Below are 16,962 nucleotides of genomic sequence, written 5' to 3'. Positions count from 1 at the left end.
TAAAAACAAGATGGCCGATTATGGTAACAGCCTGGTAAAAACAAGATGGAGACTATAGAGGATGGTAACAGCCTGGTAAAAACAAGATGGAGAGGATGGTAACAGCCTGGTAAAAACAAGATGGAGAGGATGGTAACAGCCTGGTAAAAACAAGATGGCCGATTATGGTAACAGCCTGGTAAAAACAAGATGGAGAGGATGGTAACAGCCTGGTAAAAACAAGATGGCGAGGATGGTAACAGCCTGGTAAAAACAAGATGGAGAGGATGGTAACAGCCTGGTAAAAACAAGATGGCGAGGATGGTAACAGCCTGGAAAAAACAAGATGGAGAGGATGGTAACAGCCTGGTAAAAACAAGATGGCCGATTATGGTAACAGCCTGGTAAAAAGAAGATGGAGAGGATGGTAACAGCCTGGTAAAAGCAAGATGGAGAGGATGGTAACAGCCTGGTAAAAACAAGATGGCGAGGATGGTAACAGCCTGGTAAAAACAAGATGGCGAGGATGGTAACAGCCTGGTAAAAACAAGATGGAGAGGATGGTGACAGCCTGGTAAAAACAAGATGGAGAGGATGGTAACAGCCTGGTAAAAACAAGATGGCGATGATGGTAACAGCCTGGTAAAAACAAGATGGCGAGGATGGTAACAGCCTGGTAAAAACAAGATGGAGAGGATGGTAACAGCCTGGTAAAAACAAGATGGAGAGGATGGTAACAGCCTGGTAAAAACAAGATGGAGAGGATGGTAACAGCCTGGTAAAAACAAGATGGAGAGGATGGTAACAGCCTGGTAAAAACAAGATGGAGAGGATGGTAACAGCCTGGTAAAAACCAAGATGGCTGATTATGGTAACAGCCTGGTAAAAACAAGATGGAGAGGATGGTAACAGCCTGGTAAAAACAAGATGGAGAGGATGGTAACAGCCTGGTAAAAACAAGATGGCGAGGATGGTAACAGCCTGGTAAAAACAAGATGGAGAGGATGGTAACAGCCTGGTAAAAACAAGATGGAGAGGATGGTAACAGCCTGGTAAAAACAAGATGGAGAGGATGGTAACAGCCTGGTAAAAACAAGATGGAGAGGATGGTAACAGCCTGGTAAAAACAAGATGGAGAGGATGGTAACAGCCTGGTAAAAACAAGATGGCCGATTATGGTAACAGCCTGGTAAAAACAAGATGGAGAGGATGGTAACAGCCTGGTAAAAACACAGTAAGAGACATTACTTTACGGTACAGTACACACCACAAGATGGTTAGCCCTCTGAGCTAAAGGCCTTTCATTAGGTACTACTGTGTTCATAGCTGTCTATGTTAGCCCTCTGAGCTAAAGACTATAGAGATACTACTCAGTATGACTAGACTCGGTATTAGGAATAGTTGTTAGGACTAGGTATTAGGAATAGGTATTAAGAATAGGTATTAGGACTAGGTATTAGGAATAGGTAATAGGACTGGGTATTAGGACTAGGTATTAGGAATAGGTATTAGGAATAGGTATTAGGAATAGGTATTAGGACTAGGTATTAGGTCTAGGTATTAGGAATAGGTATTAGGAATAGGTATTAGGACTAGGTATTAGGAATAGGTATTAGGACTATGTATTAGGAATAGGTATTAGGACTAGGTATTAGGACTAGGTATTAGGACTAGGTATTAGGACTAGGTATTAGGAATAGGTATTAAGACTAGGTATTAGGACTAGGTATTAGGAATAGGTATTAGGACTAGGTATTAGGACTAGGTATTAGGAATAGGTATTAGGAATAGGTATTAGGAATAGGTATTAAGACTAGGTAACAGGACTAGGTATTAGGAATAGGTATTAGGAATAGGTATTAGGACTAGGTATTAGGAATAGGTATTAGGAATAGGTATTAGGACTGGGTATTAGGACTAGGTATTAGTAATAGGTATTGGGACTGGGTATTTAGACTAGGTATTAGGACTAGGTATTAGGACTAGGTATTAAGACTAGGTATTAGGAATAGGTATTAGGAATATTACTTACTTCGGCGGAGCCGAGGGGCAGGCCCAGCAGGGTGTGGACTACGAAGGTGAGGATGGTTGCCAGGGTGGGGATGATGGTTGTGATGGAGGAGTTGATACTCTGGGTGTAGCCAGCCAACTCCAGAAGCTGCTTCTCCTTCTTCCTGATGTCTGATTGGGGAAGCACACGACGGCAGAGATGGGATGTATCCCAAATGGATCCCTATTCCCTTTATATGGCACTATATCCAAACACACTGTATCTGTACTCTAATAATGTACTAATAATATACTAGTATGTACAGTGACTACAGAACTCTAATAATATACTAGTATGTACAGTGACTACAGAACTCTAATAATATACTAATAATATACTAGTATGTACAGTGACTACATAACTCTAATAATATACTAATAATATACTAGTATGTACAGTGACTACAAAACTCTAATAATATACTAATAATATACTAGTATATACAGTGACTACAGAACTCTAATAATATACTAATAATATACTAGTATGTACAGTGACTATAGAACTCTAATAATATACTAGTATATACAGTGACTACAGAACTCTAATAATATACTAGTATGTACAGTGACTATAGAACTCTAATAATATACTAGTATGTACAGTGACTACAGAACTCTAATGATATACTAGTATGTACAGTGACTACAGAACTCTAATAATATACTAGTATATACAGTGACTACAAAACTCTAATAATATACTAATAATATACTAGTATATACAGTGACTATAGAACTCTAATAATATACTAGTATGTACAGTGACTACAGAACTCTAATAATATACTAATAATATACTAGTATATACAGTGACTATAGAACTCTAATAATATACTAGTATGTACAGTGACTATAGAACTCTAATAATATACTAATAATATGCTAGTATGTACAATGACTATAGAACTCTAATAATATACTAATAATATAGTAGTATATACAGTGACTATATAACTCTAATAATATACTAGTATGTACAGTGACTATAGAACTCTAATAATATACTAATAATATACTAGTATGTACAGTGACTATATAACTCTAATAATATACTAATAATATACTAGTATGTACAGTGACTACAGAACTCTAATAATATACTAGTATGTACAGTGACTACAGAACTCTAATAATATACTAGTATGTACAGTGACTATAGAACTCTAATAATATACTAGTATAGACAGTGACTACAGAACTCTAATAATATACTAGTATGTACAGTGACTACAGAACTCTAATAATATACTAATAATATACTAGTATAGACAGTGACTACAGAACTCTAATAATATACTAATAATATACTAGTATGTACAGTGACTACAGAACTCTAATAATATACTAGTATGTACAGTGACTACAGAACTCTAATAATATACTAGTATGTACAGTAACTACAGAACTCTAATAATATACTAGTATGTACAGTGACTACAGAACTCTAATAATATACTAGTATGTACAGTGACTATAGAACTCTAATAATATACTAGTATGTACAGTGACTACAGAACTCTAATAATATACTAGTATGTACAGTGACTACAGAACTCTAATAATATACTAGTATGTACAGTGACTACAGAACTCTAATAATATACTAGTATATACAGTGACTACAGAACTCTAATAATATACTAGTATATACAGTGACTACAGAACTCTAATAATATACTAGTATGTACAGTGACTATAGAACTCTAATAATATACTAGTATGTACAGTGACTACAGAACTCTAATAATATACTAGTATGTACAGTGACTACAGAACTCTAATAATATACTAGTATGTACAGTGACTATAGAACTCTAATAATATACTAGTATGTACAGTGACTACAGAACTCTAATAATATACTAGTATGTACAGTGACTATAGAACTCTAATAATATACTAGTATGTACAGTGACTATAGAACTCTAATAATATACTAGTATGTACAGTGACTACAGAACTCTAATAATATACTAGTATAGACAGTGACTACAGAACTCTAATAATATACTAGTATGTACAGTGACTATAGAACTCTAATAATATACTAGTATGTACAGTGACTACAGAACTCTAATAATATACTAGTATAGACAGTGACTATATAACTCTAATAATATACTAGTATGTAATGTGACTACAGAACTCTAATAATATACTAGTATGTACAGTGACTACAGAACTCTAATAATATACTAGTATGTACAGTGACTACAGAACTCTAATAATATACTAGTATGTACAGTGACTACAGAACTCTAATAATATACTAGTATGTACAGTGACTACAGAACTCTAATAATATACTAATAATATACTAGTATAGACAGTGACTACAGAACTCTAATAATATACTAGTATGTACAGTGACTACAGAACTCTAATAATATACTAGTATAGACAGTGACTACAGAACTCTAATAATATACTAGTATGTACAGTGACTATAGAACTCTAATAATATACTAGTATGTACAGTGACTACAGAACTCTAATAATATACTAGTATGTACAGTGACTACAGAACTCTAATAATATACTAGTATGTACAGTGACTACAGACCTCTAATAATATACTAGTATGTACAGTGACTACAGAACTCTAATAATATACTAGTATAGACAGTGACTATATAACTCTAATAATATACTAGTATGTACAGTGACTACAGAACTCTAATAATATACTAGTATGTACAGTGACTACAGAACTCTAATAATATACTAGTATAGACAGTGACTACAGAACTCTAATAATATACTAGTATGTACAGTGACTATAGAACTCTAATAATATACTAGTATGTACAGTGACTACAGAACTCTAATAATATACTAGTATAGACAGTGACTATATAACTATAATAATATACTAGTATGTACAGTGACTACAGAACTCTAATAATATACTAGTATGTACAGTGACTACAGAACTCTAATAATATACTAGTATGTACAGTGACTACAGAACTCTAATAATATACTAGTATGTACAGTGACTACAGAACTTTAATAATATACTAGTATGTACAGTGACTACAGAACTCTAATAATATACTAATAATATACTAGTATAGACAGTGACTACAGAACTCTAATAATATACTAGTATGTACAGTGACTATAGAACTCTAATAATATACTAGTATGTACAGTGACTACAGAACTCTAATAATATACTAGTATGTACAGTGACTACAGAACTCTAATAATATACTAGTATGTACAGTGACTACAGAACTCTAATAATATACTAGTATGTACAGTGACTATAGAACTCTAATAATATACTAGTATGTACAGTGACTACAGAACTCTAATAATATACTAGTATGTACAGTGACTATAGAACTCTAATAATATACTAGTATGTACAGTGACTATAGAACTCTAATAATATACTAGTATGTACAGTGACTACAGAACTCTAATAATATACTAGTATAGACAGTGACTACAGAACTCTAATAATATACTAGTATGTACAGTGACTATAGAACTCTAATAATATACTAGTATGTACAGTGACTACAGAACTCTAATAATATACTAGTATAGACAGTGACTACAGAACTCTAATAATATACTAGTATGTACAGTGACTACAGAACTCTAATAATATACTAGTATGTACAGTGACTACAGAACTCTAATAATATACTAGTATGTACAGTGACTACAGAACTCTAATAATATACTAGTATAGACAGTGACTACAGAACTCTAATAATATACTAGTATGTACAGTGACTACAGAACTCTAATAATATACTAGTATAGACAGTGACTACAGAACTCTAATAATATACTAGTATGTACAGTGACTATAGAAAGTCTACACACCCTTGAACTTTTTTCAAAATTTTCTGCCTTTAAATTACATCTAAAAATCCCTACTCCACATTTTAAAATGGAAATAAAATTGTCTTTACCCAACTGAGTGGAAGCACCTTTGGCAGCCATTAAAAGCTGTGAATAATTTGAAATAAGATTCCACCAACTTTGCACAGCTCTTAGGGTGACATATATCCATTGTTTTTGTCAAAATCGTTCAAGCGCATTACATTTGGTTGGGAATGATTGATGGACAGCAATAATCAAACCTCGTCTGACTTTCAAGTGAGTGTACTTCACTTGACTGAGACTAGAACCAGTCAACAGCACTCAACACCTTTTGGAAAGCCATTCTTGTGTGTCTTTGGCCTGAAGTACACTCACTTGAAAGTCAAGGTTTGATTATTGCTCTCCGTCAATGATTCCCAACCAAATGTAATGAGCTTGAACAATTTTGGCAAAAACAATGAATATATGTTGTAATGGTTTTTGGCTAATATCACCTTCAGTATCCTCTTTAGATAGCTTGTTTACATCCTGGTGACCCTACTCTTCCTTACCGGTGATCTTCTTCTCGAAAGACGTTTCCCAGGCGTACATCTTGATGAGTTTGATGCAGGTGAGAACCTCGTTCATGGTGCGGACACGAGTGTCTGTGACCCTCACCGCTTTCCTCCGGAACCTTTGGATCAGTCTGGCTATGGTAAACTACAGACGACACAACAACATACTGGTCAGTCTGGCCATGGTAAACTACAGACGACACAACAACATACTGGTCAGTCTGGCTATGGTAAACTACAGACGACACAACAACATACTGGTCAGTCTGGCCATGGTAAACTACAGACGACACAACAACATACTGGTCAGTCTGGCTATGGTAAACTACAGACGACACAACAACATACTGGTCAGTCTGGCTATGGTAAACTACAGACGACACAACAACATACTGGTCAGTCTGGCTATGGTAAACTACAGACGACACAACAACATACTGGTCAGTCTGGCTATGGTAAACTACAGACGACACAACAACATACTGGTCAGTCTGGCTATGGTAAACTACAGACGACACAACAACATACTGGTCAGTCTGGCCATGGTAAACTACAGACGACACAACAACATACTGGTCAGTCTGGCTATGGTAAACTACAGACGACACAACAACATACTGGTCAGTCTGGCCATGGTAAACTACAGACGACACAACAACATACTGGTCAGTCTGGCTATGGTAAACTACAGACGACACAACAACATACTGGTCAGTCTGGCTATGGTAAACTACAGACGACACAACAACATACTGGTCAGTCTGGCCATGGTAAACTACAGACGACACAACAACATACTGGTCAGTCTGGCTATGGTAAACTACAGACGACACAACAACATACTGGTCAGTCTGGCTATGGTAAACTACAGACGACACAACAACATACTGGTCAGTCTGGCCATGGTAAACTACAGACGACACAACAACATACTGGTCAGTCTGGCTATGGTAAACTACAGACGACACAACAACATACTGGTCAGTCTGGCTATGGTAAACTACAGACGACACAACAACATACTGGTCAGTCTGGCCATGGTAAACTACAGACGACACAACAACATACTGGTCAGTCTGGCCATGGTAAACTACAGACGACACAACAACATACTGGTCAGTCTGGCTATGGTAAACTACAGACGACACAACAACATACTGGTCAGTCTGGCTATGGTAAACTACAGACGACACAACAACATACTGGTCAGTCTGGCTATGGTAAACTACAGACGACACAACAACATACTGGTCAGTCTGGCTATGGTAAACTACAGACGACACAACAACATACTGGTCAGTCTGGCTATGGTAAACTACAGACGACACAACAACATACTGGTCAGTCTGGCCATGGTAAACTACAGACGACACAACAACATACTAGATGAAGATGAGGTAGACAGGGACACCTATGAGGGTTAGTACCTGTATGGGGATGAAGATGAGGTAGACAGAGACTCCTATGAGGGTTAGTACCTGTATGGGGATGAAGATGAGGTAAAACAGATACTCCTATGAGGGTTAGTACCTGTACGGGGATGAAGATGAGGTAGACAGAGACTCCTATGAGGGTTAGTACCTGTATGGGGATGAAGATGAGGTAGACAGGCACTCCTATGAGGGTTAGTACCTGTATGGGGATGAAGATGAGGTAGACAGAGAGGGTTAGTACCTGTATGGGGATGAAGATGAGGTTAGACAGGTACTCCTATGAGGGTTAGTACCTGTACGGGGATGAAGATGAGGTAGACAGGGACTCCTATGAGGGTTAGTACCTGTACGGGGATGAAGATGAGGTAAACACAGACTCCTATGAGGGTTAGTACCTGTATGGGGATGAAGATGAGGTAGACAGAGAGGGTTAGTACCTGTATGGGGATGAAGATGAGGTAGACAGAGACTCCTATGAGGGTTAGTACCTGTATGGGGATGAAGATGAGGTAGACAGAGAGGGTTAGTACCTGTATGGGGATGAAGATGAGGTAGACAGGGACTCCTATGAGGGTTAGTACCTGTACGGGGATGAAGATGAGGTAGACAGGGACTCCTATGAGGGTTAGTACCTGTACGGGGATGAAGATGAGGTAGACAGGGACTCCTATGAGGGTTAGTACCTGTACGGGGATGAAGATGAGGTAGACAGAGACTCCTATGAGGGCAGTGTATCCCAGGGTGTAGCAGGCGTAGATGATACAGACGGTCAGCAGCACAGGGATACACAGCAGGAAGGTACCGAACAACACAGCCTCAAACATCCTGTAGCCATCACTGGTTAGCACGTTGATCATCTGGAGGGAGGAGAGGGAGGGAGAGAGGAGAGGGAGGGAGAGAGGAGAGGGAGGGAGAGAGGAGAGAGGGCGAGAGAGAGAGAAGATAAGCTCAGATACATTTGGATTTTTTGGCAAGGATATATACAGGATACTACCCTCCACAACACTATGTCACCAGGATATATACAGGATACTACCCTCCACAACACTATGTCACCAGGATATATACAGGATACTACCCTCCACAACACTATGTCACCAGGATATATACAGGATACTACCCTCCACAACACTATGTCACCAGGACATATACAGGATACTACCCTCCACAACACTATGTCACCAGGACATATACAGGATACTACCCTCCACAACACTATGTCACCAGGACATATACAGGATACTACCCTCCACAACACATTTTTTACATTTTACATTTTAGTCATTTAGCAGACGCTCTTATCCAGAGCGACTTACAGTAGTGAATGCATACATTTCATACAATTTCATACATTATTTTCTGTGCTGGCCCCCCGTGGGAATCGAACCCACAACCCTGGTGTTGCAAACACCGTGCTCTACCAACTGAGCTACAGGGAAGGCTATATAGGGTATATACAGGATACTACCCTCCACAACATAACCTTCACTATGTCACCAGGACATATACAGGATACTACCCTCCACAACATAACCTTCACTATGTCACCAGGACATATACAGGATACTACCCTCCACAACACTATGTCACCAGGACATATACAGGATGCTACCCTCCACAACATAACCTTCACTATGTCACCATTACAGTCTAAACCCTGTCTAACCCATTACAGTCTAAACCCTGTCTAAACCCTGTCTAAACCCTGTCTAACCCATTACAGTCTAAACCCTGTCTAACCCAGTCTAACCCCTGTCTAACCCATTACAGCCTAAACCCTGTCTAAACCCTGTCTAAACCCTGTCTAACCCATTACAGTCTAAACCCTGTCTAAACCCTGTCTAAACCCAGTCTAACCCATACCAGTCTAAACCCTGTCTAACACATAACAGTCTAAGCCCTGTCTAACCCATTACAGTCTAAACCCTGTCTAAGCCCTGCCTAACCCATTACAGCCTAAACCCTGTCTAAACCCTGTCTAAACCCTGTCTAAACCAAGTCTAAACCCAGTCTAAACCCTGTCTAAACCCAGTCTAAACCCAGCCTAAACCCTGTCTAAACCCTGTCTAAACCCAGTCTAAACCCAGTCTAAACCCCTGTCTAAACCCAGTCTAAACCCTGTCTAAACCCAGTCTAACCCATACCAGTCTAAACCCAGTCTAAACCCAGTCTAACCCCTGTCTAACCCATTACAGTCTAAACCCTGTCTAAACCCAGTCTAAACCCAGTCTAAACCCAGTCTAAACCCAGTCTAAACCCTGTCTAACCCATTACAGTCTAAACCCTGTCTAAACCCAGTCTAAACCCAGTCTAAACCCAGTCTAAACCTAGTCTAAACCCAGTCTAAACCCAGTCTAAACCCAGTCTAAGCGGTGGGAGGAGGGGGGAGGGCGGTTAAACTGAGGCATATGGAATTGTTTTAAGAAGGTCGTACCAAGGATCATTTTGCCATTTGATTTTGAATACTTTGTACTGTAACCGTTCGTCCTGTAACCGTTCGTCCTGTAACCGTTCGTCCTGTAACCGTTCGTCCTGTAACCGTACCGTTCGTCCTGTAACCGTTCGTACTGTAACCGTTCGTCCTGTAACCGTTCTTCCTGTAACCGTTCGTCCTGTAACCGTTCGTACTGTAACCGTTCGTCCTGTAACCGTTCGTCCTGTAACCGTTCGTATTGTAACCGTTCGTCCTGTAACCGTTCGTCCTGTAACCGTTCGTCCTGTAACCTTTCGTCCTGTAACCGTTCGTCCTGTAACTGTTCGTCCTGTAACCGTTCGTACTGTAACCATTCGTACTGTAACCGTACCATTCGTCCTGTAACCGTTCGTCCTGTAACCGTTCGTCCTGTAACCGTTCGTACTGTAACCGTTCGTCCTGTAACCGTTCGTCCTGTAACCGTTCGTCCTGTAACCGTTTTCGTCCTGTAACCGTTCGTCCTGTAACCGTTCGGATGCTACAGACTGTTTTGTGAGAAGACCATTTGTCTCCTGGTCTGACAGACACCTCTCTAGCTCTGTCACCTTTCACCGCAGATGGGGTGTCTCATGGTCAGACTAACACCTCTCTAGCTCTGTCACCTTTCACCGCAGATGGGGAGGTGAGACATCAGCGGTTAAAGGTGGATTGAGACGCATCCAATGCAAAACAACATAACTCTCTGGCTGAAACAGACACGTTGTTATGGGGAATCTCTGGCTGAAACAGACACGTTGTTACAGGGAATCTCTGGCTGAAACAGACACACTGTTATGGGGAATCTCTGGCTGAAACAGACACATTGTTATGGAGAATCTCTGGCTGAAACAGACACATTGTTATGGGGAATCTCTGGCTGAAACAGACACGTTGTTATGGGGAATCTCTGGCTGAAACAGAGACATTGTTACAGGGAATCTCTGGCTGAAACAGACACATTGTTATGGGGAATCTCTGGCTGAAACAGAGACATTGTTACGGGGAATCTCTGGCTGAAACAGACACGTTGTTATGGGGAATCTCTGAATGAAACAGACACGTTGTTATGGGGAATCTCTGGCTGAAACAGACACATTGTTACGGGGAATCTCTGGCTGAAACAGAGACATTGTTACGGGGAATCTCTGGCTGAAACAGGCACACTGTTATGGGGAATCTCTGGCTGAAACAGAGACATTGTTATGGGGAATCTCTGGCTGAAACAGACACATCGTTATGGGGAATCTCTGGCTGAAACAGACACATTGTTATGGGGAATCTCTGGCTGAAACAGACACGTTGTTATGGGGAATCTCTGGCTGAAACAGACACGTTGTTATGGGGAATCTCTGGCTGAAACAGACACATTGTTATGGGGAATCTCTGGCTGAAACAGACACGTTGTTATGGGGAATCTCTGGCTGAAACAGACACATTGTTATGGGGAATCTCTGGCTGAAACAGACACGTTGTTATGGGGAATCTCTGGCTGAAACAGACACACTGTTATGGGGAATCTCTGGCTGAAACAGATGCATTGTTATGGGGAATCTCTGGCTGAAACAGACACATTGTTATGGGGAATCTCTGGCTGAAACAGACATATTGTTATGGGGAATCTCTGGCTGAAACAGACACGTTGTTATGGGGAATCTCTGGCTGAAACAGACACACTGTTATGGGGAATCTCTGGCTGAAACAGACACATTGTTATGGGGAATCTCTGGCTGAAACAGACACACTGTTATGGGGAATCTCTGGCTGAAACAGACACATTGTTATGGGGATTCTCTGGCTGAAACAGACACATTGTTATGGGGAATCTCTGGCTGAAACAGACACATTGTTATGGGGAATCTCTGGCTGAAACAGACACATTGTTATGGGGAATCTCTGGCTGAAACAGACACGTTGTTATGGGGAATCTCTGGCTGAAACAGACACATTGTTATGGGGAATCTCTGGCTGAAACAGAGACATTGTTACGGGGAATCTCTGGCTGAAACAGGCACACTGTTATGGGGAATCTCTGGCTGAAACAGAGACATTGTTATGGGGAATCTCTGGCTGAAACAGACACGTTGTTATGGGGAATCTCTGGCTGAAACAGACACGTTGTTATGGGGAATCTCTGGCTGAAACAGACACATTGTTACGGGGAATCTCTGGCTGAAACAGAGACGTTGTTATGGGGAATCTCTGGCTGAAACAGACACGTTGTTATGGGGAATCTCTGGCTGAAACAGAGACATTGTTATGGGGAATCTCTGGCTGAAACAGACATTGACTCTAGAGGGTTAACGTGAAGAAATAAAAGCGAAATCTGTCTGAGGAATTTAGAACTTCCTGCTGTTACGTCAGGTTTCCCATGATGCTGATGTCAACAACAGGGTCAAAGTTGAATGTTTCTTGCTGCTTGCTGGCTAAGCAACGGTTATATAAAAAGTCAAACGCCGAAAAGTAAGAGGTCAAAATAAGGCTGTTTGAAAGGGGCTCATATAAACATGGCCCCCGGGGCTGGTTTTTTTTACAGGCAATGTGAAAAGGTGTATATTTTTTATTTTACTAGGCAAGTCAGTTAAGAACAAATTCTTATTTTCAATGACGGCCTACCGGGGGAACAGTGGGGTTAACTGCCTTGTTCAGGGGGCAGAACGACAGATTTTGTACCTTGTCAGCTCGGGGATTCAAACTTCAACCTTGCGGTTACTAGTCTAACGCTCTAACCACTAGGCTACGCTGCCGGCCCACAGTACTGAACCCACAGAATGAAAACAGGTGACTGTACCTCTCCCACAGAGATGTTGCTGATGGATCTCAGCGAGATGATCTTCTGGAAAGCGATTATAGAGAAGCTACTCTTCACCCTGATGGCTGTCCTCAGGTTAACAGCCCACAGTAGAGAGGCAAAGAAGGCTTTAGAGAACTCTGAGACGAACAGAGCCACACACAGACCCACGCCGTGGACCAGCGTAGACGTCCCAGGAGCTTCTGCGTAGTTCAGGATCTCATACACCAGAACAGCCTGGAAGACACACACACGCATGCACGCACACACGCACACGCACACACACACACACACACGCGTACACGCACACGCACACACACAACCACACACACACGCACACGCACACACACACGCACACACACACACGCACACACACAACAATAAACAGACGTTTTTTTATATTTTTATTTTAAATATCAATAATGTGTTAAATAAATCATCAACATCTACGCAGGAAATGAATTTATTTTAAATCACAGGACTTACCGGTCCAATAAATACAGAAAGCGTGAAGAAGATGGAGACGAGGAAGGCCACCAGTAATCTGGTCCTTTGGAAACGCATGAAGACTCCGCCTAAAGAAGCTTTCTCTAGTCCCACTTTAGCTACTTCCTCCTCCCAAAGCCTCTCAAACCTACAGAGGGAAGAAAAGTCAATCAAACGCTGTCCCTTTTTTTTTTCACAGACACAGAGCTCAACCAAAAATAAACGCCGGTCGCCAAGCACAGGGTGACAAGGGGCCAAATAAAAAATGTTTTATTCATCTATTTGAATTAACATTTTAACAGTTTACTTCCCCATTTATGGCAAAAGGTGATGCTCTACGTCACATGTTTATGATGACTAACCCAGTGGACTAACCCAGTGGATTAACCCAGTGGATTAACCCAGTGGACTAACCCAGTGGACTAACCCAGTGGTCTAACCCAGTGGACTAACCCAGTGGACTAACCCAGTGGACTAACCCAGTGGACTAACCCAGTGGATTAACCCAGTGGACTAACTCAGTGGACTAACCCAGTGGTCTAACCCAGTGGACTAACCCAGTGGACTAACTCAGTGGACTAACCCAGTGGATTAACCCAGTGGACTAACCCAGTGGACTAACCCAGTGGCCTAACTCAGTGGACTAACCCAGTGGACTAACCCAGTGGATTAACCCAGTGGACTAACTCAGTGGATTAACCCAGTGGACTAACTCAGTGGACTAACCCAGTGGACTAACTCAGTGGACTAACCCAGTGGACTAACCCAGTGGTCTAACCCAGTGGACTAACTCAGTGGACTAACCCAGTGGACTAACTCAGTGGATTAACCCAGTGGACTAACTCAGTGGATTAACCCAGTGGACTAACTCAGTGGACTAACCCAGTGGACTAACCCAGTGGACTAACCCAGTGGATCTAACCCAGTGGACTAACCCTGTCTGAAACCTGAAGATCTGACTAAACTCTTACAGATAACACCTTTAACCTGTTAAGGTATAGGGGGCAGTATTTTCACAGCCGGATGAAAAGCGTGCCCAGAGTAAACTGCCTAATACTCGGGCCCAGATTCAAATATTTGCATATTATTGGTAGATTTGGATAGAAAACACTCTGAAGTTTCTAAAACTGTTTGAATGATGTCTGTGAGTATAACAGAACTCATATGGCAGGCAGAAACCTGAGTAAAATCCAACCAGGAAGTGGAGGATCTGACACTTGTAGTCTTCCAAACCATTGCCTATTGAAACTACAGTGTCTGTGGGGTCATTCTATGGTGAATTTTGAGGGAATAACAGCCGGTTCAAGCAGTGGACTGTCTGAGGTCATGTAGTTACTTCATGCGCGTTCACGCATGGATAGCATTTTTTATTTTTCTTCTGAAATGAATACGCTACTGTCCGGTTGGAATATTATCGACTTTTTATGTTAAAAACACCCTAAGAATTGATTGTAAACATCGTTTGACATGTTACAAACGGTAATGGAACTTTTGAGCTTTTCGTCTATTGAATTGCGCTCCCGCATCGTGCCTTTGGAATAGTGTTCTGGACGCGCTAACAAAACGGAGGCATTTGGACATAAATTATCGACTTTATCGAACAAATGAACATTTCTTGTGGAAGTGGGAGTCCATTCCGCCGAAGATCAGCAAAGGTAAGGAAAGATTTATAACACTAATTTAGAGTTTTATTGATGCCATGACTTGGCGGGTAGCTGTATAGTTTGCATTGATGGCTGAGTTCTGTACTCAGAATATTGAACAATGTGCTTTCGTCAAAAAGCTATTTTAAAATCTGACACAGCGGTTGCATTAAGGAGTAGTATATCTATAATTCTTTAAATAATTGTTATATATTTTGTCAATGTTTATGATGAGTATTTCTGTAAATTAATGTGCACATTCACCGGAGGTTTTGGGAGGAAAACATTTTCTGAACATCACGCGCCAATGTAAAATGCTGTTTTTGGATATAAATATGAACTTGATCGAACAAAACATACATGTATTGTGTAACATGATGTCCTATGAGTGTCATCTGATGAAGATCGTCAAAGGTTAGTGTGAGTCCCACATTCATAACGACTCCCACCTTTTCCCCATAGACAGACAATACCTAGGCATTAGCTTAGCGCGCTAACTTGGGTTAACATAATGACTCCCACCTTTTCCCCATTGACGGACAATACCTAGGCATTAGCTTAGCGTGCTAACTTGGGTTAACATAATGACTCCCACCTTTTCCCCATTGACGGACAATACCTAGGCATTAGCTTAGCGCGCTAACTTGGGTTAACATAATGACTCCCACCTTTTCCCCATTGACGGACAATACCTAGGCATTAGCTTAGCGCGCTAACTTGGGTTAACATAATGACTCCCACCTTTTCCCCATTGACGGACAATACCTAGGCATTAGCTTAGCGCTAACTTGGGTTAACATAATGACTCCCACCTTTTCCCCATTGACGGACAATACCTAGGCATTAGCTTAGCGCTAACTTGGGTTAACATAATGACTCCCACCTTTTCCCCATTGACGGACAATACCTAGGCATTAGCTTAGCGTGCTAACTTGGGTTAACATAACGACTCCCACCTTTTCCCCATTGACGGACAATACCTAGGCATTAGCTTAGCGCGCTAACTTGGGTTAACATAACGACTCCCACCTTTTCCCCATTGACAGACAATACCTAGGCATTAGCTTAGCGCGCTAACTTGGGTTAACATAACGACTCCCACCTTTTCCCCATTGACAGACAATACCTAGGCATTAGCTTAGCGCGCTAACTTGGGTTAACATAACGACTCCCACCTTTTCCCCATTGACGGACAATACCTAGGCATTAGCTTAGCGCGCTAACTTGGGTTAACATAACGACTCCCACCTTTTCCCCATTGACAGACAATACCTAGGCATTAGCTTAGCGCGCTAACTTGGGTTAAAACATAACGACTCCCACCTTTTCCCCATTGACAGACAATACCTAGGCATTAGCTTAGCGCGCTAACTTGGGTTAACATAACGACTCCCACCTTTTCCCCATTGACGGACAATACCTAGGCATTAGCTTAGCGCGCTAACTTGGGTTAACATAACGACTCCCACCTTTTCCCCATTGACGGACAATACCTAGGCATTAGCTTAGCGCGCTAACTTGGGTTAACATAACGACTCCCACCTTTTCCCCATTGACGGACAATACCTAGGCATTAGCTTAGCGCGCTAACTTGGGTTAACATAATGACTCCCACCTTTTCCCCATTGACGGACAATACCTAGGCATTAGCTTAGCGCGCTAACTTGGGTTAACATAATGACTCCCACCTTTTCCCCATTGACGGACAATACCTAGGCATTAGCTTAGCGCG

General features: G+C 41.0%; 1 protein-coding gene across 5 annotated transcripts in view; it reads right to left on the bottom strand.

The window, feature by feature from the left end:
* The window catches only part of abcc12 (ATP-binding cassette, sub-family C (CFTR/MRP), member 12), a 146,165-nt gene that overhangs the window by 111,037 nt on the left and 18,166 nt on the right, over positions 1-16,962 (bottom strand). For 4 of the 5 annotated variants that reach the window (XM_045708041.1, XM_045708042.1, XM_045708043.1 and 1 more), the window contains exons 6-10: positions 13,588-13,735; positions 13,102-13,338; positions 8,545-8,718; positions 6,426-6,573; positions 2,012-2,160 (exon numbers count right to left, since the gene is read on the bottom strand). In XM_045708041.1, coding sequence (XP_045563997.1) covers positions 2,012-2,160; positions 6,426-6,573; positions 8,545-8,718; positions 13,102-13,338; positions 13,588-13,735 — 856 coding nt within the window. Of the gene's footprint in view, positions 1-2,011; positions 2,161-6,425; positions 6,574-7,958; positions 8,087-8,544; positions 8,719-13,101; positions 13,339-13,587; positions 13,736-16,962 lie in introns of those variants that run through there. The other variant, XM_045708044.1, reaches the window with a different exon arrangement.

The sequence above is a fragment of the Salmo salar genome, chromosome ssa26, assembly GCF_905237065.1.
Source record: "Salmo salar chromosome ssa26, Ssal_v3.1, whole genome shotgun sequence".
In the NCBI taxonomy this organism is placed as follows: domain Eukaryota; kingdom Metazoa; phylum Chordata; class Actinopteri; order Salmoniformes; family Salmonidae; genus Salmo; species Salmo salar.
Note: the sequence above shows the minus strand (reverse complement) of the source record. Positions and strands in the feature narration are given on the sequence as shown.